The following is a 27,474-nucleotide window of genomic DNA, read 5'->3' on the forward strand; positions in this document are numbered from 1 at the left end:
ATTAGCTACAGCATGACACCTACTGCTAGGCAACAGTGTAGAATGATGACCATCTGGTTACAAAGCAATTCATGAGAATGTTCCTCTGACACATACTCCTCATCTAAAGAGTGTCTTTCTGGTGTTGTGTCGACCTCCAAACTCCCCAGATACCAATCTGATTAAACGCCCACAGGACCAAAAGATCCGTTGCCAACAATCCTGGTGCCAGACACCCTCAGAGGTCTCGTGTCCATTCCCAGTGGACACAGTACACAGATTTAGGCAAGTGGTTTTAATTCTAATCAGTGCACAGTTCCACCCAGCACTTGCATTAGCCTTTAAAAAGCCCCCACAATCCTCTCTTTGCACAGATGTTCTACACAGGCCCTCTCTCAATCATTAACCCTCACCTTGTTTCTGAAAAGAGTGCACACTTTTTGCTGAACCTTCAAAACTATGAGAAGTTGTTAGGACGGGATTAAGTGAGGGTGCTAATGTGGAACACATGTGAGGGAATATTTAGGGGAGTAGGAGGAGAGTAGGCACGCAGCAACAAAGTAGCGTGGAACAGGATGTCTTGAACAAAGTCCATTAAAACTAGCAGTAGGAAAGATACCGTGTTGTTCATAAGGCTGGCTTGGCAGCTGGCTGGTTATGAAAGAACAAGACGTTTAGACAGTAAGAAAAGAAGTGTGCCAAAGTCTTAAACATTCATTCAAAAAGACTAGTGGATGGAAGGGAGGACATAATGCATGTGATAATGGTGGGAGAGGATCGGAGACACACTACTGAGGACCATCCTTCTGAAGCTACTTTCCTAATCACGAAGGTGCTCTCAAAAGACAGCAATCTGAGAAAGCTTCTGAAAATCTTCTCTTAATCCCCCATCTACCTCCAGGCCACATAATGCACATAATCAAACTCACTGAGGAAGTGGAGAATTAAGCAAGAGTGCATATTCTCTGCTGTCCATGGTGTTAAGCTTCATCACTCGCGTGCACACACACACAAACCAAGCAGTGGCAGAGAGCCAATGGGATGGACTCCATGGTTACAGTGAACAGCCTTGCTCTGCAAAGCCTGGCTACAGCAGGAATGTGGCCTGCAGCTGATCTTTATCAGGACTCACTTGGAATCAAACATACCAGATAGAGATTACAGTGATGCAACATGTCGATGGAGGGTCCTCCTTAATCTGTGGACTGGAGTCAGTTCGATTGGTCTACAGGTTTGTTCACCCTGACAGGGAGAGAGCTTTCTGTCTCATTCTGTTGATCTAATATACACTACCAGTCAAAAGTTTGGACACACCTTCTCATTCAATACTATTTATTTGTATTATTTTCTACATTGTAGATTAACGCTTTTTTGTTTTCAACATAATTCCATGTGTATTCTTTTATAGTTTTGATGTCTTCAGCATTAATCTACAAGGTATAAAAAAAATTAAATCAAAACCATTGATTGAGAAGGTGTGTCTAAACTTTTGACTGGTAGCGTACAAGTGGAATTACTGGTGCTGTACAAACAGATGGGTGCGGTGAGATTTGTGGTCCACGGGAGTTTGAATGGACGATATCAAATAATCAAACATGAGACTGAAGCTGCTCATCAATGAACAGAAACTTCTAGGACTGTTACTGTGCTACTACAGAGTATGCTGCCTGTGGTAACTTCTGAAAGGTTTTTCTTTAGTTTAACTAACATGTGACAGCATTTGCTTTAACATTTGAAAGAGCTCGACTGATTACCTGTTCTGGCAGATTACTGGATCTGATATTCAGCATTTTTCCAGTTACCGTTATTACTCCGCCAAAGAACACGGCGGAGTTATGTGATGATCGGCATTGATTTGTCTGTCTGTCTGTCTGTTAGCAACATTACTCAAAAACAGAAAAACGGATTTGGATGAAATTTTCAGGGAAGGTCAAAAATGACACAAGGACCAGTTGATTAGATTTTGGCAGTGATGCGGCTTATAGTCCGGATCCATGGATTTTTAAAATATTTCTGTATCACTGCGAGATAGTGGCACAGTATCACTGTAACTTTGACAACAACTGAACACTACATCAGCTGTCTGCTGATGATCACATGATTGTGATCCTACTACAAATCCACTGCTGCAGACCACGAATATTTTAAAGATTTCATCTGTTGGAAGTCATACGATGACTAAGCAGCCTTGACAGAGTACTGTGCTCCTTGATGGAGTGCTTTTCTTTTTATTGATGATCTTGTCCTCTTTCATGAAGTTGATTCTTTTAGTGCAGTTACCACTGATGTGTTTCTAGTTTTTTTTCTAGTTGTCTGTCCTAACATTAAAAATACCTAGAACATTTTAGGCTGTTAACTGGACAAAACAAGCAACCTTTGGGAAAGTAGAATGGGCATTTTGCCACATTTTATAGAACAAATGATTAATAGAAGAACTTAATCTCCAGAAGAAATGATAAAACAGACTAGGTTCTATTTTCTTTTGAAAAGAGCCCAGTGTTGCCCATCTCTGGAGGTCACACTGTGTAGTCTTTTAGAAATGATTGGACTTATATAGCGTCACTAGAGAGAAACTACGACAAATCGACCACTGCGGACCACAAATTTTTTAAAATCATACAACGACTGAGCAGTCTTGGCGGAGTACTCGCTTTTCTTGTTATTGATTTGTTTTTAAACAGACTTCCATTAAATAAATGAATTTAAAAAAGTGTCATTTGGCTCTACTTTGATTCTCTAGATGTAGATCATGGATATAAGCCTGCCACTGACTGTGCATTTTACATTGCTTTCTCCTCCCTTTCCAATAGCTACGTGTTACTGAACGCCACCAGTGTGTCCTGTTCTTAACCTTGCCCAAAACAATCATGATTGGTTTGAAGAAATTCCAACACTTATTTTCTCCTATGGCAGAATCATAGTGAGGTATAGTCAGATCATTCTATACAACGGCTCAGAAGCAGCCACCACAGTTTGTAGTCAACTCTGTGATCTTGAGTGAGGTCCTGCCCACAGCACTAAATAGTTACAAATCACAATTAATACCCCATCAACACTGAACAATAAATGATGAAACGGTCTCTTTTATCTAAACTAAGATGCTTAAAGTTTTAATCTAAAGTTTGTGGTTCCAAATTTTGACACCAACATTTCGATTTTCACTGCAAATGTAAATGTACATGGGTTCCAAATATCGGAACATGCTAACATGTTTACTACTGATTTGTATCAGCCTGAGAAAACAGTAGTCGACTCCTCTATTTTTTACACATCAAATTCAGTATCAAGTGATTCAGTTGGATTGCACTAAGAGTTAGAAAGTAAAAAGAGGGTAGAGGGTCGTACTACCTTAACTACTACCAGTGCAGGTTGATTTGTGGGTAATGTAGGCCACACCTTTAGAAAGAAAAAGAATGATTTAAAAACAAGATGTCACTGATTTAAGATATTTTTGTGATTTGAGATATTGTTTCATTCAGTGCAATTTCAAAATTTTTTTTTTTTTTTAATTTTTTCTGACCCACACATTTTATGTAAGAGCTTCTTTTAAAAGCAACGGGAACTCTCTTTATGGTTCCTGAAGACATTTTACCCATCATCACTTTTACCAGCGGTAACTGTGTTCTTGGGATTTTCTAGGTCATTTTCAGTCTTTGTCAGTGATTAAAAATAAATTTAAATAAAAGAGGGTTAGATAAACAAAGAGTTAAATAAAAAGTGAAGAGACAGAAAAAGTTGGCTGAACAGGCCACACTTGTTAAAAGCCTACAGTCTGTTGAAGGTGTAGTTTAAGCTTTATGAATGTTTTCAGTGTCTTTTTTGGTCATCATGTATCACTTGTTTTGGATGATGTCCATTTTTGGATGCCATTTCAACACAGATGGCTTTAAGTGACTTCCTGTACTGTGGTGGATCATCACAAAATGATTAGATTTTTTTTTTATTCATCACATACACATCCAGTATGCCAGTGAAATACTGTGACTGTCCATCAGGTTTTAGAAATAAAAAATGTTAAAATAGGTAAAAATTAGTGATGGGATGCGATTTAAAAAATTATCTAATTAATTAGAGGTTTTGTAATTAATTAATTGCGATTAATCTTTTTTTTTGTCAAATAGCAATATTTGACATGAGCAAAGTTTTTCAATTCAAATAAATGTTGGTTAACGACTGAATATGATGAATAGACATAAATAAATGTGAACTTAAACGACAAAGATGTTTGTTTCTTTTATATTTATCTGCATTTTTCATTTGTCTACTACGTTCACAGATTACAGTAAACTTAAAGTGCAATTATAGCGATTATATTCAACATTTTCAGACTTTTTGTAAACTTAAGCACTTTCAGTGTCTTGAAAAGTGGTCTATTATGGGATGGCTACACCGTTTGCCGGTACCAAGACTGTCGTAGCTAAATGTATGGTGTGTCACCCCAGAGCTCATTTGCATAAAGTAGTTTCATTTATGTTAATTCTGCGTGGGGAATCTGTCGTATCGCAAAATTTTCATTAAACGTCTAAACTTGCCATCATTGAACTAAAACAAGGACAGATTCAGCAGCTTATTTCTCGCCTCAAATGCTTTCAGAAATACTGTTTTTTTGCGGCTGAGCCGCCATGTTGGTCCGACGTTTCTGTGCTGATTCACTCATGGCTGGAAAACAGACTTTAGGTTCATTACCGCCACCTACAGCACTGGAGTGTTCATCAGTGTTACCGGTGTGCCAGAAATCAGGGAACTGAGAACGGTGTGATTAAATGCGCTATTTTTTTTAATGCATTCTTTTTTCTGTAATTAATTAATTGTAATTAATGCATTAAAGTCCCAACCTTACATAATACACAAGAAATACAGGTAGAATGCTAATATTTATGGAATGTAAGCAGTGCAAAATGTAGCAGATGTACAAAAGATTAGATGTGCATTCACACAGAGAATGTGCAGTCTGTGTGATGTGTAATGTTGCAATATTTACAGTTATGTGTTTATAGTGAGCCCAAACAAGGACTCGTTCAACAAAAAACGAGTCCTTGTTTGTGAGGGGCTGACTGGAGGTCAGAGTTGACGGTCCTGACAGCTTGAGGGAAAAAGCTCCTCCTGAGTCTCTCTGTTTACGCCTTGATGAGGCAGCCACTCCAACAGTTCATGGTGAGGGTGTTGAGGATCCTGTTCGCCCTGGCCACCCTCCTTCTTAACAGTCCCACCGGCAATCACTAACAGTCCCTTTTCAGTTTCAACATTTCCTTGCGTTTTACTTCAGGTAAGCTAGCTAACTCTTACTACCCAGTTTGTAAATTGGCTTTTATTGTTGCATAGCAACTCGAAGCATGGAAAACTCTCTTTGTGCCATTTCAGCTCTTGAATCTCCTGTTCATGAGTTCACTCATGGCCCAGGTTTCTATTTTAATGTTTTGCAGGTGCTAGTATCTATCAAAGGCTGAGGAGGAAGCAGAACCAGTGGGTTTGGTGTTCTACTAAAGGCAACGGTCATGACAAACACACTAATGTCTGTGGGCAGCAGCCTGTGTGCTTTACTGAAGGACTGGCACATACATGGCCACAAAGAGAGAAGGGAGGAGACAAAACAGGTCTGAGGCTCCTGTCCAGCAGGTTAATGCTACCTGCTGAGCTTGGAGATTAACCTGGGCATCTGATTAATGTAAGACTCTTGTGTAATGCAACAAACTATACTACACAAAGGCGGGGGACCTTTACCCTCCTATGGGATTCTGTGGTTGGAAAGCCAATAATGGAGGCAGACAAGTAGGTTTCCTGAGACTGGCTCCATGTAAGCCTTAAATGCCTAGTGCTGCAACTTCGTTTACTTTATGTGCTGCCCTTTACATACTGCTACTTTCAGTGGAAGCCTTTCTCACAGAACGGGACCTCTCAGTTACTGTTGCAAGAAACATTCTGAAACACTTCTGCCTTCCCTTCTTGCCTTTTGCATAGCATCTTACGTGACAGTTTACTCCAAATAATATCACAACACAGTATTGCCTTTATAGACTGCTTTAGCAATGGTCTGTGCATTCATTTTTTCAGTTAACTGAATAATAATTTAATGTGTAACAAGTCAAAAGATTACATTTTGCCAAAATCAAAAGTCTTTTCTTGATCTTGTTTGCTAATCTTAAAATTTCAGCTATTGGTTAATAATAAATTAGCTTGAGGACTCCTAGGCAGATTTGAAAGGCCAAAATTACACTAAATATCAAAGGCAGAAACTGTAAAACAGACCAAAAATTTTGGATTCTCTGAAAATTAACAAAAGTCCAGCTTTATATTATGACATTTCATCAAAATCGCTTTTTTTCCACTTAAATTGCCAAAAATAAACCATGTATTTGGGACTATTTGGCTGAACTGCAGGCTGTGTTTACACAGCAGAGAAAAGACAAGTAAACAAAAACTGTAAGCAGTAAAACTTCTACATCATGTGCAGCCACTATTTTATTCCCAGTATTAGTAACAGGTGGGTAACTAGAAAACTGTTGTACATATTGTTTCCAGTTTTAGTAAAACAAATGATCAAAGAAATTCAACTTTGATTTTTCTGTTGTAATGATTCATGGCAGCATAACAGTTCTATTACACAGAGAACATTTCCAAGTACCCTCGATTTTTTTGCCATGGTTGTGTTGTTTCCATGGAGGTGCAGGACTTTATATTGCAACAAAAAACGAGTCCACGGTGAGTAAAAATGTCCCAGGAGACAGAAATGCCCAGAAACTGCTGGAAGTTCAGATGGTGAACTGATTATTAAACTGTAAAACTGTTCTTTGCATCGACTAACTGGCATTCAACATTACTAGCAGCATCTATCACAGTAAACTGCAGTTTTATTCTCTATCCAGCTGCAAGTATGGATTTGAAAACTACTTCTAGAAAGGTCAGTGGACTGTAAAGTTAAATTTAAGATGTCTGCGTTACAATCAATAATCAGATACTTCCAGAAATCGTTCATCAAATTTAAGATGGTGACTCTTGAACTTGGTGTGTGTGTGTGTGTGTGTGTGTGTGTGTGTGTGTGTGTGTGTGTGTGTGTGTGTGTTGCTGGGCTCTTCATCCACACACACACACAAACACACACCATGTCATTTACCTCCTATAGGACATGGCTTGGAGAAACCTGATATTGTGACTGTTGTAAATGGTTGACCCAGTCACCCTTCTCTGATTAGAAGGCACAATGTTGTGACAATAAACAGGCCATAGTAACATAATCTCTAATATTCAAATGAGCAGGATTAAGCCTTTGTGTGTGTGTGTGTGTGTAATTTAGGGGCAGCTCATCAGAGGCATGTGACTGAGCTGAGAGCTAAGCCTCCCAGAGAGAGGGGGTTTTCATAGCCAGCTGCGGGGTTCATGTACTAAAGGTAATTAGAAGGAGATTGAGGGGTGTGGGGAGAGGTGGGGTGGGGTGGGGGGGCATATGGCATAAAGCCTCTCCTAGATAATGAATGGTGAATAGAGGACTTCTAAAGCCCAGAGACAGATTACCATTTAAATGGTGCGAGGTTTAAGTTTGCTGCCTGAGGAAGACTGCAGGGGCAGCCATACTGTACCGAGACAATGGGGCGTCACACGGTGAGCCCATCCTGGGATTAGAATTTAACTATTTTGGTGATTAACTCTATACCGCACAGAGGTTAAGTCAACTCTGAGAGGAAGCCCTACCAGTCAGAGAAACATGCCCTCTCTAGTGACGCTATATAAATCCAATCATTTCTAAAAGACTACACAGTGTGACCTACAGAGGTGGACTCATTTCAGAAGACATTAAAATTTAGTATGATTTCTTCCGGAGATTAAGGTCTCTGTTACTCATTCGTTCTATTAAATGTATAAAATGTTGCAAAATGCCATTTCCCAAGGTTGCTTGTTTTGTCCAATCAATGGCCTAAAACTTTCTAATCGTTTTTAATGCTAGGACAGAAAACTAGAAGAAAAAACTAGAAACACATCAGAGGAGTAACTGCACTAAAAGAATCAACTTCATGAAAGGGGACAAGATCATAAATAACAGGAAAAGCATTCAGAGAGCGCAGTACTCCGCCAAGGCTGCTCAGTCGTATGATTTCCAGCGGACGGAATCTTTTAAAAAATGTGTGGTCTGCAGCAGTGGATTTGCAGATACAGAAATCTTTAACAAATCTGTGGATCCAGACCATATGCCGTATCACTGCCAAAATCTAATCACTTGGTCCTTGTGTCATTTCTGATCTTCCCTGAAAATTTCATCCAAATCCGTCTGTCAATTTTTGAGTAAAGTTGATAACAGACAGACAAACACACAAACCAACAGCGATTGTCACATAACTCTGCCGTGTTTCCTTGACGGAGTAATGAGTGGATTTGTCTTTAGAGATTCATAGATGTCCCATAAAAAAATCAGTTCTCTCTAAATGTGTTCATTTCAAGGTTTGGAGCTCCTTTTTGTGGCTTTAGTTTTCCATGTGTGAGATTTTCAGACCCATCAAAAACCTCAAAAGTTTTCGATTTCAAGGTTAAAATCAGGTAACATTTTCGAGATTCATGTTTCTTGGAACTTGTTTTCACCATTTCTATGCCTTTTACGCATTTAAAGGATGTGTTTCAGATACATATTCAAACCAGTGGACTACACTAAACTATTAGACACTTAAATAATATGGATTTGTCTTTTTTAAGCAATGATGTTAAAATTAGTCAGTTTCAACTGCAACTCATAATGCAAATAGCAAATCCTGAACACTGTAAGATGGGCCATTATTCCACAGTGTGTCTGTAAATTCCTGCCATCCTCCTTGTGTAACAGTCACGCTTTTAATGGCACCATGTGGTAAAAGCTCCATCTTATATTTTAAATCTATTACAAGATGAATGCTGAGACGTGTGACTTTTAAAAATGATCACACAAATCAAATTACAATGTGAGAAAATTGCAATTTGACATTTTCCTCAAATTGTTGCAGCTAAATTCTCATGAGTTTTCTGTGATAACGATTTCAATAGTTAACTGTGCTTTGGGGAATAATGATGAGCATTACCAGAATTTTTATCTGACATTTCTCCCACTAAACAATCAATTGACTGTTAAAGAAAATGACTGTAAGACTTAAAGGATAACTTCAAAAGTCTTCCACAAACTGAATCAACTTTCGGCTGATGACACAGTACTCTCAAGAGTGAGTTGAGGAGCAGTTCAGCAGAGATTCAGCTGTAGTTGGAATAAAAAGAGCTTTTAAGCCGATAAGCTTTAGAATAAAGCAGAGCGACACCTCTATGAAGAAAAAGATCTAACAAACTCACCTTTGCACTCAGCAGAAATGCCTTCTCAGCTAAAAGAAAAAACAAATCTATGCTTTTACTTTAAATTACCCCCCTAACCTGGCATCAATAAACTTGTGGCAGATCCAATAAATGACTGTATGCATCCTCACCTCCTCAACCAGCCATTTGTTGGCCCATGTGCCCATTCAGAGCACACATTAAAACCATATATTTCACTGGCCACCCTATGTGAAACGCCTGACTTCCTTCACTGACCTACAAACACAATAGCTATTAGCTGCCTGCACTCAAGCTTATTTGCCAAATCTATCACCCTGTCTTTCAAGTGCATGGGCACCATATAAACAGGCCGATTCACACCTCCACACACTTGATCTCAGCGTGTCACGTCCTATGAATCCTCCTCCTCCCGCCTGCAGATGACAGTTAAATATTCATGACATTTACGTCAGGATTTCCCTTCATAAAGGCTGGTCTGCAGCACGGCTCTACCGCATACAAAATAGAGTCAGAAAAATCTGTCAAAAGCGGGAATTAAATTAAAGCCAAACTTGTAACATTCCAAAAAAACATTTTAAATAATGTCCACATTAAAAATCTGTATGTTGATAAACCGTAATTCATTCTGTTACATCATTCCACAGTGTAGTTAGACCATTTTTAACTGTATTTAAATCAGCAAAAATCTCATTATTTTACAGGTATTTGCTGTAAAATATCTGTATTATACTACTAAATAAATATATTTTTTTGAAACAAAAATATGTATTTAGGGCTAAAAAAAAAAATACAAATCCTTTTTAACTGTTATTTTACAGATTTTTCTTGTTTTGTTAAAATACAGATAAAAAGTATTATTTTAAATGTTGGTTGCAAAAACAAACAACAAAAAAGACAAAAAAAACCCATAAACAGGCAAAACTGTACATCACGCCTACATAAAGCTGTATTCTTATAAATAGTAATTTTTAAACATATGACGATAAAATTACAGTTTTATTGTATTTAAATCAGCTGAAAACATACATTTGCAATTCTTTTCACAGTATATCATCATTTTTTGTTGTTGTTTGTTTTGTCTTTTCTAGTTTGTTTTGTCTTTTCTAGCACCCTTGCTTTTACAAGCTAACAATGAGACAGGCTCAAATGTGAACAGCAAAAGAAGCTGAGACACAAAGCAAACAGTGACGAGACGGTGAGAATAACATCAAGTGGGAAAAAGATTACTGAATACGATAAGGATAGATTATAAAAAGAAACCAATGAAACTAGTAAAATATTATGAAGAACATGAGCATGTTAATAGTAGGGCTGGGACTTTAACACATTAGCTACAATTAATTTCTGAAAAAAATAACACGTAAAAAAAAAAATAACGCATTTAATCACACCTGTCTCAGTTCCCTAATTTCTACCATGACAGTAACACTGATGAACACTCCAGCCCAGTAGGTGGCGGTAATGAACCTCAAGTCTATTTTCCAGCCATGTAGAAGATGCATAGGACGCACTCAGCACAGAAGCGTCTGCACAACATGGTGGCTCGGTCGCAAACTTTTTCTTTCATTACGAAAAATGTTCAGCAAAAAATATTTCTGAGAGCATTTGAGGCTGCTGAATCTGTCCTACTTTCAGCTCAATGATGGCTAGTTTAGACGCTTAGTGAAAGTTTCGCGATGCGTCGGACCTCCGCTCCCCACGCAGCATTAGCATAAATGAAACTATTTAATGCAAATGAGCTCCGGGGTGACGCACCATACGTTAGCTACGACAGTCCTGGTACCAGCAAACTGTGTAGCTATCCCATAATAGACCACTTTTCAAGACAATGAAATTGCTTGAGTTTACAAAAAGTCTTAAAATGTTGAAAATAATGCACTTTGAGTTTGCATAATCTCTGAATGTAGAAGACAGATGAAAAATGCAGATAAAAAGAAATGACACAACATTTTTGTTAAGTTCACGTATATGTCTATTCATCCATTCAGTCGTCAGACAAAATTTATTTGAATTGAAAAACTTGTGTCAAATATTGCTATTTGACAAAAATGTGATTAATAGAATTAATTAATTTCAACGCCTCTAATTAATTAGATACCTTTTTTAAATCACATCCCACCACTAGTTAAAATGTCAATGCAATAAAATAAATGATAATATAAAGGCCGTATAATATCGAAAACAAAAACTAGACTGTAAAAGTTTGCTCAAAGCATTTTTAGCTGTTCAACTAAAAGTTGCATCACCAAAAATTCTTGTCCTCTACTTTGGAAAAACTGAAACACTCAAAGTGCCAGAAAGACCAGAAAGACCAGAAGGACCAGAAGGACCAGAAGGACTGTCCAGCTTAGCAGACTGGACACAAAGCATGAACACAAGTACAAAAATTTAAGTCAATACAAGGCCATGTTTCCCTGTATTGACTTGTGAAGTGTTTTAGAGCAGCCCAGATCTGTGCCTAATGATGACAAGATGGCCTCTTCCAAGGCTGTTATGAGGTGAAAAAAATGTACCCACTCCATGGTAGTTAGTCATGAAAAGCTCCAAAAAACCACCATGTAGATCTCGATGTTGGTTGGGTAAACTGTGAGAACACAAACGCTGACTGGTTAAACTTGTAGAGGAGAATAAGCACCATTTCATTTTGCCCTCTCGATGTCCTTGTTGAGCTGCAACCTTCTCCTCTCTAAAATGGCAACCGGCGAGGTCAAATTTCCCATAGAGGCTACATAACAAACCCACCACGGTTCTATTTCCTAAATGCTCAGGAGCTGGAGTTGCATCCTAGTACAGAAAATAATTGGAAACTGATGTACAGACATAAAATAGAAGTAATGTGTTGTGTTGAATGCTCTTCTTCACTAGTGACAGTATTTGACAACAGAATACACTATTGTTCAAAAGTTTGGGGTCATCCAGGTAATTTCAGGTTTTCCATGAAAATTCACACTTTCATTCATGTGCTAACATAATTGCAAAAGGGTTTTCTCATCATCAGTGAACCTTTCAACACCATTAGCTAACACAATGTAGCATTAGAACACAGGAGTGATGGTTGCTGGAAATGTTCCTCTGTACCTCTATGGAGATATTCCATTAAAAATCAGTTGTTTGCAGCTAGAATAGACATTTACCACATTAACAATGTCTACACTGGAATTATCATTCATTTAATGTTTTCTTCATTGATAAAAAAAATCAGTTTCTCTTTCAAAAATAAGGACATTTCTAAGGGACCCCAAATTTTTAAATGGTAGTATATGTTAACAGCTGACCATAATGTAGTTTTTGCAGATTTATCCAGTTTCATGGAACTGGGAACTTCTTCTGACTTTGTTTCCTGCTTCTTCGACTTCGTTTCTTACAGTTATTTCTAACCTATTTTGTTTTCTTCTGACAACACACAGCCTAGTTTATTAGCTCCAAAGGAAACAAATTTAAACACATTTTCTCTTAATTTCCTGCAACTTTTTAAAGGTTTGTTTCAAATTTGCTTCACAGTTTCCGTAGATCATGTTATCATAGCGACTGATGATCCATACCAGCAGAATGATTCCATTTCTATTTTTCAAAACAGGGTTAGAGGTAGAGACCCTCTGTATGTTTGAGTACATGACAAATATTATTTTCAACATACATAGATGAAGTCAGCAAAGGCTTAAAAGGGAAATTCAACTCATTTTACTATGAAGACCAGTCTGTAGTCATGCACAGTTAGCTACGGAGGAGCTGAAGTCTGTAAGAATAACACTGATGATGTAATTCTTGATAAAACTACATATTTCTACTCCGCCAAGGAATGCGATGGAGTTATGTGACAAATTGCATTGGTTTTTCAGTCTGTCTGTGCACAACATTACTCAAAAATGGACTACTGGATTTAAACGAAATTTTCAGGGAAGGTCAGAAATGACACAAGGACCAAGTGATTAGATTTTGGCAGTGATGTGGCTTATGGTCTGGATCCACAGATTTGTTAAAGATTTCTGTATCATTGCCAGATAGCTGCATGGCACCACTGTAACTATGACTACAAGTGAACGCTCAGCTACCTGCTGATGATCACGATTGCAATTCTACTACAAATCCACTGTTGCAGACTTGTTGGTACTTATCCGTTGGAAATCATACAACTACTGAGCAGCCTTGGCGGAGTACTGTGGTCTCAGGGCTTTTCTTTTTAAGTCTGTGATAGCAAGTTGGAGAAGTGATGAAAACGTCTAACTATAGATGTTTCTGACTGCATAATGGGAAAGGGAGCAATGAATATCTGGTTCAAACTATTTGATGAGATTGTTAAAAGTGAGGCCATCTTACCAGCAATTTAAGGCATTCTTTTATTGTGGTCAGTACTGCACTGTAAATGAATTACACATTTATTGAAATTATCTTCCTATATTTACATTTAAGGCTACATGGATGATCTTGACAAATGCTCTAACATAAGAATTTTACATGGGATTGAAACGGTGTACTGTTCTGGTGCAATATTTTCCATTCACAAGAAGTCTGCTTTTGTTAAAGTCAGAAATATTCAGGTTGTGTATCTATCACGAGGTCGTAAAAGCAGATGTGACGATAAATTCCCCCAGAGGTGACGATAAAGAGTCATAAAGTGCTTCATCTTGAACTCCACCCTCTGTTTCTCGGGTGCAGGAACCCCCGATGCTCTATATCCCACCCACTCACCCACACACACACACCTCATTAAAGGCTGCATTGTTTCCCAGGGGTCAGCCTAGGTTTCATTCCAAACTTTAACACAAACCAGGAGATGCAAGTGAAGCATTTAAAGTGTCACTCAGTGACTAAGACAGAAAGACAAACAGCGCTCTTGTTTTCGCGCTGCTCCCAATATGTTCCAGCAAATGTTCACTGTAAGCCGGCAGACTGAGGGAGCTGTTCATCACTCGTCATGTGGAACTTTAAAGAATGTTCTTTTCAGCTCAGATAAAACTAAATGAGTTTTAAGTTCCAAAACCCCACAGAATGGGTTACAGAAAGGCTTCCTGGTCTCACCGTCTCTTTGACCCTCCCTGAGTTGCATCATGCTGAGAACAGAGATGTATCGTGGCCAAATCTCCCCATTGTCCACACTCCACGCACACAAAGGTTGATGTATAGTGTAAAGCAGCCTTTTGAGTGACTGACAGAGCAAGGCCTGCCACTGAAGGGCTTTTCTCTTCAGATGTTGTCTCGGGCTTTCCATCACAATCGAGCCCAGCAGAGACAGGGAGCGGGGGTTGCAGGAATCTGCTGTACTTTTCCGCAGCCTCGATCCTCCCTGCTCTCTCTCTCTCTCTCCCTCTGTCTCCCTTGTCCCTCTTAACCCTTCCTCATATCTCTTCTTGTCCTCTGAAAATAACTTCTCTTTTCTACCTGGGGGTTCGAGAGAGAAACACCCCCCCCCCACCTCAGAAGACCCTCTGGGACTCTGATCCAGCATTCCTGGCAGCCCACACTGTGATGCTAATCTTTAAAGTTACGTGCATGCAGCTGCAGATTGGGCTCATCCACGAGACAATGGCGACCTGTTGACATTACTGTTCTGATAATATACACCCAGGCTTAGAGGCTGAATCATTAGCATTGAGTAATAAGACACCAAAGATAGGCTACATATTAATGTTATGCTAATGCCAGCCACATGTGATGCTACTTTGTAAAATAATATGGGAAAGGCCATCGACTGGAAGAGCCTGGCTCACTGTCTCACCCATGTTTGCATCTGAAAAGGTAATTGAAATGTTTATTTAGCCAGTGTAAATTCCATATAAGAATTTATGTATGCGTTTGGAGAACTTTGGTGCATATGAACAAAAGTAAAATTTGAAACTGTAGCATCTGATAAAAGCAGGAAAGGGTCATGAGTCTGATTAGATGTTCAAATGCTGCACTACAGACACATTTAGGTCAATACTTTAATGACATTAAGGTTCGATACACAGCTATGAATTTTGCTAATGTGCTTTTCTTCAGTGAATTTCAACAGGTTCTTGATGTTATCTCCTTAGAAAAATGGATTCTAAAGCAACAATCTAGATAAAATTCTCATATTTTCCCACTATAGGCTGTTTTACGGCCAAAATTGGTTCATTTCCATCGTTTACTAAGAAAACATTATAAGAGATTTAGTCAAACATTAGCAAAGAAATCAAGCACCACTAAATATTTTTCTCCAATTTACTAAAAATTGAAAATAGAAATAGAAATAATTTGGTGTTGAACAAGACAAAATTGAGAAAAACTGTAATTTATATCGATTTTGTCCCATAAAATTTGCGTGACACGTTGATTTGTCTTAGAAAAATGGCGAACTCGGTTTGCCAAGACATCACCATTTAAGCTTACACCTTGTTTCTTCTTTCACAAAACCTCTGCTTCAAAAAGAGCAGAAACTTGTTCGGGCCTTGACTTCCTCTTTTTAATGTCAGTTCTTAACAGCCAGCACACACTATGAAGAACCATGTGGGGAATTCTGCAGGTAATGCTTCTTGACACACACTCATGTAAAAGCCCTGTTAATGAATGTTGAGTCTCCTCTGAATTAAAGTGGGGCCGGGGGGCTTTGCAGAGACAGCAGGATAAACTCCCACTGATATCCAACATGCACGAGGGCCCGCAGTGGTGTCAAACAGTCTCCAAAAATGTAGAGTTTGTTTTTCTTTGGCAAAATAAGTCAGTAAAAAAAAGCATGAAGACAAAAACTACATTCACAGCGCATCAGATAAGTTGAGTCCTGTGTGAGAGTGTGTGTGCATGTTTGTCCTGGGGGAAGGGTGCGGGGAGCAGTTGAAATAACACACCCTTGAAAGACAAGGATCCGCAACATGATGGACCTGATGGTTTGGTTTGACGTGGCCATCGAGATGGATACGTTTCAGCAAAATTAAAAGAAAAGGCTGCATGCGTGGCTTGAATGGGCAAACTCTGTCATTGACTATTTATAGGCGAGTATTACAGAGTCACAGGAGTCCCTGACCTCCCCCCACTGTTACTATTGATCTTCACACAGCCTCTGTCCCCTACACCTACATCCACATAAACAACCTCCCATGCTTCCGTTCTCTATATCTATCTATCTATATCTCCCTCTTCTACTTTGTTTTGGCTTAATACATCTCTTCTCACACACAGAACATGAAAACAGAAGGTGTTCCTATTGAGATGCAGCAGTAATAATGTGGAGTTAACCCTCCCTCAGCTGAAGCGCAAACCAACAAGGCTGAGGGGATTAACATGAGGGGGGAGGGGACGAATACAGTAACATGGTTCCTCCACATGCTAGTCCTTTAAGGAAAATATCAAATGAAGGACACAGTACCAGAAACTGCATTCTTCTTGTGTCCTTAAACTCCTTCCCATTGCGCAATTTGAAAGCAAATTGTGTTTAAAAAAAAAAAAACTCTATGACCAATAGACACTGCAAGATAAGTGCTAACGAGGAGTTCAGGATTCACTTTGCTTCACCATGTGGGGCATTTCTTAAGAGAGAGAAAGGTTCACATTCCAAATTCCTGCTATACAAGAAGAAGGAGGGAGGTAGAGGGTTTTTTTGTGGGTGGGACTGTAGTGTGTAAATTGCCCAAAAAGAAGGTTATTCTTTTTTAATGTTAGTCTTATTCAAGCACTTAAGAAAATTTGCGTAGACAGCAGAACACAGCAATAAAAGAGACAAAAAACGAAAAGCAATTTGGGTAGAGCGTCGTCTACAAAGTTCAAGGAGAGATCATCCGCATCTGAAAAGCACTGTTGAGTGAAACTACAGCGTGAGAGTGAAAAAACACTTGGAAAGACAGAATTAACGATATGTGAAAGCACTCTCAGATCTGGGTTAGTGATGAGAGTGACCCCATCGTATCAGCACTGCTGACTGTGGACAAACCCACGGCCACATACCAAAGATCAATACATATGGAGGCGCGCTGAGCAATTCACCACCGCAACGCCATACTTCATAACACACATAAAAACAAAGCACTTGAAGGCATCGAGCACTGTGAAAAACTGGAATTCCAATCTGCTCATTAGCCTGGCCTGAAAATCATTAACTACTCCCTGCATAAAGGACTAATCCTGTCAACTGAAGCCAAATCTAAAAGCAATCTAGCTTTCATTCACACAACATAGTTCCACATATACCTGGATTTGAATAGGTTTTTGGTATTGTTTTATTGTGTTCATTACCACTTTCGAGATAATGCAATGTTTTGTCAAATTTCCTACTGCAAAAAAATGGTTGATATGGAGCTACTGTGGAAAAATGAGCAACATACAAATCTAAATGATATAAAACAGAAATCAGCCTCCTCAACCAAACAACTGGTATAAGCAAGAAAATACAAAGTCACCAGAAAGCAGTAATATATACATGTATATATATTTATGTATATTGCTTAATCAAACACAGGCAGCTGCTACCATTCACATGAAAGTGTGGCCAATTAAAAGAAAGCAATAGCCCTCCCAGTTAGCCCTCCTTCCTTACCTTCCCATGTATCCATTTCATGCTTCTTCCAGTCTGCCTGGTCCCCATTCAAACGTGGACTCAGCTAAAGAAAAGCCACCGGGCCTGGTCGCCTCATGACTCTCCTTTCTTTCTTCTTTCTCTCTTCGACCTTTCTCTCTGCTCTCACTCCCAGCAACCTCCTTCCTCGACAGCCTGTCCCTCTCTGACCACAGCCGGAGCCCGGCAACACCACTGGTCACTTTACTGCCTGGTCACGTGACCAGCAGAGTTCAAGCCCCCGGGGTCACCGCTTGGCTTGAGGTCCAATGACAGCTAGGGGTTATCTGAGTGGAACTGATAGTCCTATTTTCGCTGGCGTTCAACAATACTGCCCCCCCCCCCACCTCCCCCCTCATCTACATTAGCCTCTCCTTCAACCGTGCCTCTGGCACTTCTGAGGAGGACCAAAGAGCATGCCCAAGCATAAACACAGGTTCAAGCTGAAGAAACACACAGACGTTAACTAATTGAAGCACTTAGTGGTACAGGGAAAAAAGGTTAAAGCTAAAGTGTCGCTGTTTGCTTGGTTTCAAACTGAGGACAGTTTACAGCCAAAGACAGTAAAGGCCGGTAAGGTGAATAAAAAATGTGATGGTGGATCTTCCTGAAGGAGCCATTTCTTGTTCCTACACATTCCTACATACTGGACTAATACTGCTTTAAAAGACAAAGTAGGAAGTCAGATGTTTCCAGTCCACAATGCTTGATTCCCCCAACAAAAAAATCCTGGTAGCTATCCACTAATGTAAAGAATAGTTGCTTATACTTCTACTCCAAAGTAGTTGGATCTCTTCTCTACATTGATGTTTCATGGATTTAGGCTCTAATGAAATGGTGGTAACGCACCAAGGGGAGTGTAACAACGGGAGTGATTTGCAAGACTGTGGAGACAATGTGATCAATCATGTAGGAGTCAAAAAATTAACTCAGCCTTCTGGTGATCTACTGGTCTAGATCGCATCCCCACATAACTACAATGCTCCTGGCTCAGGTTGTGTCAGGACTTCTGTTTCTCCAGATTTTATGTGCGCCTACTATAAATGTTTCAATCAAATCTTAAAAAGTCAAATAAATCATGTGTTTTTTATCACTGTTAGAATGTCTTGTTTACTTTTAACTGTCATACAGAATAAACAACATTGAGGCATTGGACACGCTTACATGAAGTTTTTTAATTCGGAATTATTAATTCGGAATTAACTCATTCGGAATTAAAGTTTTGTGCTTCACATTTACATGGAAATATTAATTCCGAATTAAGGTTTACATGGACCGCACGTTTATTCCCCTTCCTTAATTCCGCTTTAACGCTCGGGCGTTGGAAAGGATTCTGATTGGACAGGGAGTGGACGTGACGTATCCCTGTTCACCGGAAGAAAAACTCCATTTGCCGCTGCATTTCTTTTCCCCAACAACATGGAGGAACAACTAATAAGCACGCTTTTCGCTTTGCTTTTTATTGTCGTTTTGAAACAGCAACTCGACAATGGCGTACTACTTCTGTTGTGTCACCTGGGAAGGAGAAGAGAGATAGAATACTGGAGGTTGCAGAACGTGTACGTCGCTACGTCATTGCTACGTGAATTGAACCCCAAATCTTTTTTGGTGTTTTGGAATTGTGGCAAAACACATGAAAACCTGTCAAATACCAAAAGCTGTTGCCTTATTCTTGGTTAGTTCCAAATTTTAATTAAGAATTTTTTGATTTGAACTGTATTCTGCTTTAACTAGTTACTGTGTTTCTGTCTTTGTTTAGATCAAATTTGACCTGAAGTTTTTGACTTCTGCTTGTGAATCCTTCTTGCCTTTAGTAAGATAAAAAAAAAAAAAAAAGATACTGTGTTTCCTTGGTGTTGTGCTGAAACTGTGGATGAAAAGTGATACAAAGTCCCGTCTTTAGAATCAACATTTTGGAAGCCTTTTTGGCATGAACAGCTGTCATGTTGAAATCCACCTTCCAGTAAATCTGCTTTTCAAACTTTATGACATATAAGCTTGTCACCGCGATTTTGCTTAAATCCTGGAGCCGTGGTAACCAGCCCTAAACCCTGCGAGACATCAGAGGTATCTTACCATCTAGAGAGTTCTCTTCCTTCATCCCCTCCAGTGGTTTGGCTAGGGGACCATAGTGAGAAGCATCCAGTGTTTCACCAGCGTTCCACTCCCTAAACTCTACTGGCCAACCTGACTCTCTCTGTACTCCCAGCAGCCACCTCTCTACCAGATTCTAATCTGACACCGCAGTAGACACGCTTGTCCTGATCACCCAGCACACCCTCTCCACAGCTCCACCCTACTTAATACCACTTGTTCACCCTCACAGAAGCAGTCATCAACCACACTCCCCCAGGGGCCCTGCCCCCCATGTGAATGCTAAAGACTCTAGCTGCACTAAGTCACGTATAAGAAGCTTTTCACATTCAAACGAAACATAGAGAAATGGCTCGTGTGAATGCATACAGGAGAAAAGTGAGACATGCCGCAGGGATCGGGAGGATGCACGGACACAGCAGTGGAGCTGCCGAGCCGTGCAAGTTAGAAAGCAGGCAGAAATGTGAGGACATGTGTAACCTGCTGGTGTGATCATAGGCAGTCCTGCCGTCTCCCACTTTACACTAATACCCTAAGAGTCTGCTACCAAATGTCACTGTGCCAAAGGCCAAGGTCTTGTAATTGGATATGTCTTTACATGCAGATTGGAGCATTAAAGTTCTTTACAGTTAACCAAGAGTTAACAGTTGGAGAATATGGAAGAGAAAACTGACCAAACCCTATTTCATACACAGACATTATTCATCATTCAGAAAACTTTAATTCACATGTGAACATTTTATTTGCCACTACACTCCTAGCTAATAGAGACATTTCCAAAGGTTATTTACAGAAAGGCAGCCCAACATGGAATACAGCTTGCTTGGCATTTATTCAAGGTTCAAAGGATAAAAGTTTTTTTTTTTTACAATAACCTTAATGTTTCATCTGTACCAACAGAGTCTCATGTATGCTGTGTTGACATATTTCAGGCTAAAATGGAAAACCTCCCTTACTGTTAGTAACAGGTCCTTAAACCAGGTGGTTGGGTCCATTGGTCTTTACAACAACCTACATTATATCGAACAAGACCTACAAGATATCCTGCCAGTACTCCCAGCCAACATCCACTTTTTTTACATCTTCTCATAGATAACGACATATTTTTTTACTAAATAACAAACATGTTTAAATGTATTTCACAGCTACTGAATAGGTGCTGTACATAAATACTAACTTATTAGCTGGAATTAGCTGACATTCACAAATCAGTTCACATTTTGTTTTAATGTCATTTAAATTAGATTTTGGGGTCTTCAGAGAACCTGTCTTAGGATATGCATACCACAGTCACAGGTACAAACCAATGAAAAGGATATGTAACGTTGCTTCATCCAATCTGTCAACATGATGGCATTCTGTCACTCAGTTTAGTTAGTTGGTACGTTTAGACCCAGCAGTCACATCACTTCGTCGCTTTGTGATGGCAACGGAGGTTTTTTGGAACAGGGTGAGCCTATTTTAGCTTGAAAATCCCAGGATGGCAGATACAGGTGGTTTTCGATAATTTGTCACAATCATGTCAGAAAAATAAAACATCAGTCTTGGTGCTAATGTTGCTGACCTTGTAATGTAGGATAGACGCTGTTATGCAGTTAAAGAAATAAATGCTCCTAATTTTCCCCTTTGCTGTTGTTTCTCCATAGTATTTTCTACTAACTAACTAAGCAAACAGCACATTGCTTCATGTTCACACTGGCACACACATGCCCAATATATCTAAGGGTTTTAAGGGCATCTACAAGTTTTAAATGACTTATCAAAAATCCATAATTACCTTCAAAGCATATCAGCTGATATATCAATAATTCCTTTTGAAAAGACTTAATATTGTCCTCAGTCTTTAAACTCCAGTACTGCTTGAGTTCTGATTTGCAGCCTTTCCTCTGAAAGTTCCCTGTGGTTTCAGATGATTTACAGATAGCAATCGGGTTGAAAAAAAACACAGATGAGATTTGGAGAAATCAGCTCACTCTCAAACTTGACTGGAGAATTTGACTTTAGCCTCTAACATTAAAAGATGCAACATACTCCTGAAAATATTTTTTGCTGTCTCTCTCGACGGCATAAAAAGTGTATCTTAAGAGAAAATGTGATCTGAGCATTCCTGACACTGTATGTTTGTCCTTGTGTTTTGACTTTCTTGATCTTACCTATGTGCTGCAAAGCCCTTTGAAACAAGCCGAAGTTGTTAGCTGAAATGCAAATTTGATTCGATGTCAGCTTGAATGAGCTGTTTTGTGGCTTGTTTTCTGCATTTCCCTGAACATTAGAGTAACAAAGGGCATTTCTTTTGTTTGAGCTCCCATCCCCCCTGCACACTATCACAAACCTCTGAACTCTTCACACAAAGAGCTTCATGGAAAACAGGAATAGGCTCTTTCTCCTATAAATATACATTAATGTCCCAAGTAAGCATCAATCAATTTCCTAAGTATCCAAGAACAATCAGCGTTAAAAGAAAGGATCATACTGCATTTGCTGTAGATAACAGAGTCTCACTGTGGTCAATTTCAGTCTCATATTTTTTGATTTTTTGGATTATTTAAATGGCATGCGGCTCTGACAGGATTCTTTCTTTTCTTTGGGGTGTAGGTCATAAGATTGAAGCCTGAAAGGTCTGAAGGCCAGCAAGACCACGTTCAAGAATTTCTTAAGATAGAAAGGTTGCTCAATGCCGAGTCATTAAAAGACCCAGTAAGAGACAAAGTTTCTCTCAGATTCTTCCCTTGTCCTTGTCCATACATCTGTATTTCTGTTGAAGCTGAACAGGATCACATCAAGTGCGTGATTTTCTAAAAAATATTTTTTTTGCTTCAAAAGTATGAGTTGCATGCAATTTTGTTTTGTACCCACGTACCAGCAGACTGAGTAATAGTGTTTTGTGTCTTTGTGTATTCACAGTTTGTGTTCAAAGCCTACCCATTGCTATTGTAAATATTTGAAAAACTGAAAAAGCAGCATTCAAAAGAAATAATTATTTCATTTACCTTGGTTGTCATGGAAAAGAGTAGATATTGTTCCAGTAGAAAAAAAGCTCACTGAAAAACTGAACTGATTATTGTTCTATTTATTATTTTGTTTATTACATCTGGGTTTTATTTTTATGTAACGAAAGTGAAAGATTTCCTAAGACTACATTTTTTACACATGCATGCACACAGTAGGAAAACCAGTGGAAGACCACAGGCTCCTGTACATGGACTGTTTTCACACATGGAGTTGTGTCAGACTCTTTCTGATGAGTGCCTCTGAAGCTGCCAGCTCTGTTTGTTTGTGGTGGTCGCGGCTGTACGGGAGCTGACCTCAGTGTGTCCGGGTTGTGTCCACTCCTGCAGATTAGGTTTACAATGATCTGTGTTACATTCCCTGGATGTATTTGCTTTTTGGGTGCCTGATGAGCAGTGGATCAATGCAGCTCTTCTCTGCCTGAGCTTCCAAAGGGCATATAAAACTGAAGTGACCTGGCCACCATCTCAGAGTTATGCCCACTAAAACAGCCACTCACACGAGCCATTCTCAACAGCCATCCATTAGCCTTTTTAGCTGTTCTGACAGGGAGGAAAAGCAAGTCTTCAAATTGTAGGAGCAAGACTTGACCACGGCAGAGCACGGCTTCATATGTACTGTTCCTAGTGATATAAATCATTTAAGAAATCTTCAACTAATCAAAATACTACCACCAATTCACAAGTAAATGTGGGAATTCTTGGGGGCTTCTGTGCAAGGCAGTTCCCAATTTTTCCCAGTAAGAGTCAATCCTTGCTGCTGGTATTCATATTTTAAGAAGCTGAAAATCTATGGAGACTAATGAATATAGTGTTTTGAAGAAGGTTATGTTAGCTCTATCTCCCTCTCTCTCTCCCCCACACACAAACATGCACAACCCAGAGATGGAACTCTTATCCACCCTCCTGCTCTCAAACAGAGACTCACTGATGGACAATAATCACTTTAATGTGCAATAACCATTTCATACCGAGCATTTTACTTGCATCAGACACTTTAAAGCAGATGTTGCACCTCATTGCTCTACTACACTTTTACATTTTTTTAAATGGTTGCTCTATTTGCTTGTGTGTATATATATATATATATATATATATATATATATATATATATATATATATATATATATATATATAAATAAAATATATATATATATATAAAATATATATATATATATATATATATATATATATATATATATATATATATATATATATATATATATATATATTTATTTATTTATTTATTTATTTATTTATTTATTTAATACTTGTTTTATACAGCTGTTCGTTGTTTGTTATACTATGTTATTTTGGGGTTTTTTTTGGAAGTGCCAACAAAGTTTCGTTGCAGAAATGCAATGACAATAAATTTCCTTGAATCCTTAGAGGAAAAGACTGGAAAAATATCAACAAAAAGGTTGTTGACATTCTTTTTGTGCTGTTCTGTGTAACATTCTTCTTTTACAGTTAGCAAAATGCTCAAAATCTGTTATAAAGTGAAAATTAAACATATTTTAAGCATGAAATCATTCATGTGTGGACAATAGTATAACACAAACAATAATATAAATGTTTATTCTTAACCAAAATTACAAAAATGGCATAAAAACACATTTTTGACCCACTTGTGGGAGGGTGTACAGTCCAATCACTCATGAATCTAAGGGTTAAAGTAGTAGACTTTATTTACGAAGCTAACAATATTACACATAATTTTATTATGATTCCCCGATTGTATTTTTACAGTTCTTATAATATTAAGTGATATTTTTACTGTTTTTAAAATATAATTAACCCCAATTTGTCATGCTTTGCTGCCTTTGAGTCAATGTTGCAGAGCCAAGAAAATTTAACTCGCCTTATCCTTTTTTTTTTGTTTGTTCATTTTTAGGTGTTTTAGTATTTTGTGCATTGTTAAATGTTAAACAGAGTTGGTACATCTCAATTTTGGATCATAACTATTAAAGACACATCATTATTAATGATATGTGCCTACAATTCACAGTTTACACATTTTACATTATCATTTACAGCTTAATACAGTTACAGTTAATGTTGATTGCAATTGAAACACTACGTAAATACAGTATATCACTGGAAAGTCTGGTTACAGAGTTGTTCCATGGCAGTATAGGCTTGACAGATTTACCTTGTTACACTTTAATTCAGACTTGTACGCTCACTGTTATGGAAAAGGGATTCACGGGATTATTCAAAATGTCAGCTCATTCACAGAATGAAGTGCATGTTTGGCGTTGATTAAAGTGTAATAATGTCAAATATGTAACATGTAGCACACTTGAATAGAACACAGTCATTCTTAATATTACTGGTAACACCGTCCCACCAAGATAAGTCAAACGATTCTTATCTGTAACATTCAGTTTTTCCTGCAGTACACATGTCAAAGGGAGCATCCCTCCCACATCTGACCACTCTGTGATGTTCACTGCACTCCATGCACTGTCTTATAATGTACTCTTTTTAAATACCCACTCTCCCTCAGCCTGTCTCATCCATGACCCCTTCAGTAACTCATTTCCCAGAATTCCATTTACCCCTACTGACAAATACCAACAACAACCACTGGTCTCTGTGGCTCTCATCCAATGGATTTCTCTCTGCATCTCTAGTTGTTGAATCTAAGTACAAAATAGCCACTCTAAAAAAAAAAGCAGTTGGATTATGAGGGGACAGAGTCCTGATGATGGTATTTCAGTCTATCAAACTACTGTAGCAGCAGGAAATAGCAAACACCAGGGTGTCATTTTGGCCAATTGTCCACTGGGAGAAGAAAAATACACCATCAACATTCAAGCAGAGTAGATTAAAACATTTTTGCTGTTGGAGGTCAGATGTGTCCCTCTATCTCCTCAGTAACGGTCTCTCCTGGCGTGATAAAAATATTTCCCCACTCCTTGTCATCTTCTTGTCCCAAACTAACTTAATAATTAAAGCTGCAAGCAGCATTGACCAGGTCCTCACATCCTTGCTGGTCAGCGAGTCCAAGTATGTCCACCAGGTGGCGCTGCCACTGAAAGTGTATTTTAGTGTATGGATGTGATTGCGGCGGGCCTCTGATCAAACATGTAAAGTTGGATGCAGATTGGAGAATGTACACTTTAGTTAGACAGCACTTCCTGTTTCATAGCGAATTGTCGAAATTCGCTATGAGACTTTGCTGAGCATTGTGATAACTTTTGATAACAACGGCTGGTTGTACATACTGGTTGTACATACTGGTTGTACATACTGGTTGTACATACTGGTTGTACATACTGGTCAAATTTGAGGTTTCTCGGCATAACCCCGTGTGAGTTTATAGCTTTTGGAAATGTCTAAAAATGTCCCAAAATCGCCCAAAATATAACACATAATTCAACATTGCTGATGGGTGTCGATTACATTTTTGTGCGTCTTGACGAGTTACATATGCCTACCAAATTTCATAGCTGTAGGTGACACATACTGGCCATAACAAGTGTTTGAAATTTTCCAGGGAGGACTATTGAGCCATTTTGGCACACACGTGTGACTAAAATATAAAATTTCTTCGCTGGTCCTGATCTGTGTGCAAATTTTCACGTGTTTTCAAGTATTTTTAGACCTTCAAAAGTCCATTTCAAAAAGCGGACGTAGGATCAAAAATAATAAGAAAAAAAACTCATGGGTTTCAATAGGGTCCCACACACCATTCAGTGTTCGGACCCTAAATATTCAATTTTTACAAAAACCTATTCTTGTGACCAACTCACTTGATATCACAAAACTGTTTACACACAGCCAGTTAACAGTTTTCATTTAAACAAGGTAAGCTGGTGTATCGCTTGACCAAAGAAACTTCCTTGTGATTTTCAAACATGAAAATGTCAGAGAGCAACCACATAGCGTGACTGATAAACATGAATGTGGCAGGGAGTTTTTATGTATCTGACTGTGAGTGGTTGTTGTTTGGCTTGTACAAATGATGTAAAATCATCATGTGTCAGCAGTGTTGGCAGCAGATGTTACCGTGTCTGACAAGAAAGGACATTGGCACTGGCACTGATGAGACAGAGGTGCTGACCTGAATACACATTGAAGCGCCTCATCATCCCTGACGTCACTTAGTCACCTACTATATCTAGAGATGAGGGTAATGCTCAGACTGTTGAGAGGTGGTGCAGGGATGGCACATGTCCATTTGTTTTCCTGATACTTCAATATGCCCAGTCAGATATGCCAACATTTAAAAAATCTTGCAAAAATGTAAATCTGAGGAGATGATGCTCTTAAGGTTAAATCCCTCACCTTCTAGGGAGGAACGGCAGCCATTCTAGCCCATGGCAGTGTAAAAACCGGTGTTCCAGCAGCCACTGATTCATTGCAGACCTGTTTTTTGGTGATTCATGGTCGTCTCGTGACAGTCCTGACCAATTGCCTCTCAGCAGCAGGTGATAGTTTGTGTTTTCTTCCTGATCGTGGCAGTGACACAACTGCACTGTGCCCTTTACACTTACAGCTGTTTGCACAGTTGATTGTGAGATCAACAGCTGCCTTGAAACGGCTCCAACAGACTTTCTTGACTTGTTCAAGTCAATGATTTGCTTTTCAGATAATTGC

General features: G+C 38.8%; 1 protein-coding gene across 3 annotated transcripts in view; it reads right to left on the reverse strand.

Moving 5' to 3' along the window:
* The window catches only part of nr6a1a (nuclear receptor subfamily 6, group A, member 1a), a 128,887-nt gene that overhangs the window by 19,469 nt on the left and 81,944 nt on the right, over positions 1 to 27,474 (reverse strand). Inside the window, exon 1 of one of the 3 annotated variants that reach the window (XM_035956525.2) lies at positions 17,750 to 17,933. The exons of the other annotated variants lie outside the window; for them this stretch is intronic. Coding sequence (XP_035812418.1) covers positions 17,750 to 17,765 — 16 coding nt within the window. The 5' untranslated portion in view covers positions 17,766 to 17,933. Of the gene's footprint in view, positions 1 to 17,749; positions 17,934 to 27,474 lie in introns of those variants that run through there. 3 annotated transcript variants of the gene reach the window in all.

Source organism: Amphiprion ocellaris, chromosome 6, assembly GCF_022539595.1.
Source record: "Amphiprion ocellaris isolate individual 3 ecotype Okinawa chromosome 6, ASM2253959v1, whole genome shotgun sequence".
Lineage (NCBI taxonomy): Eukaryota > Metazoa > Chordata > Actinopteri > Pomacentridae > Amphiprion > Amphiprion ocellaris.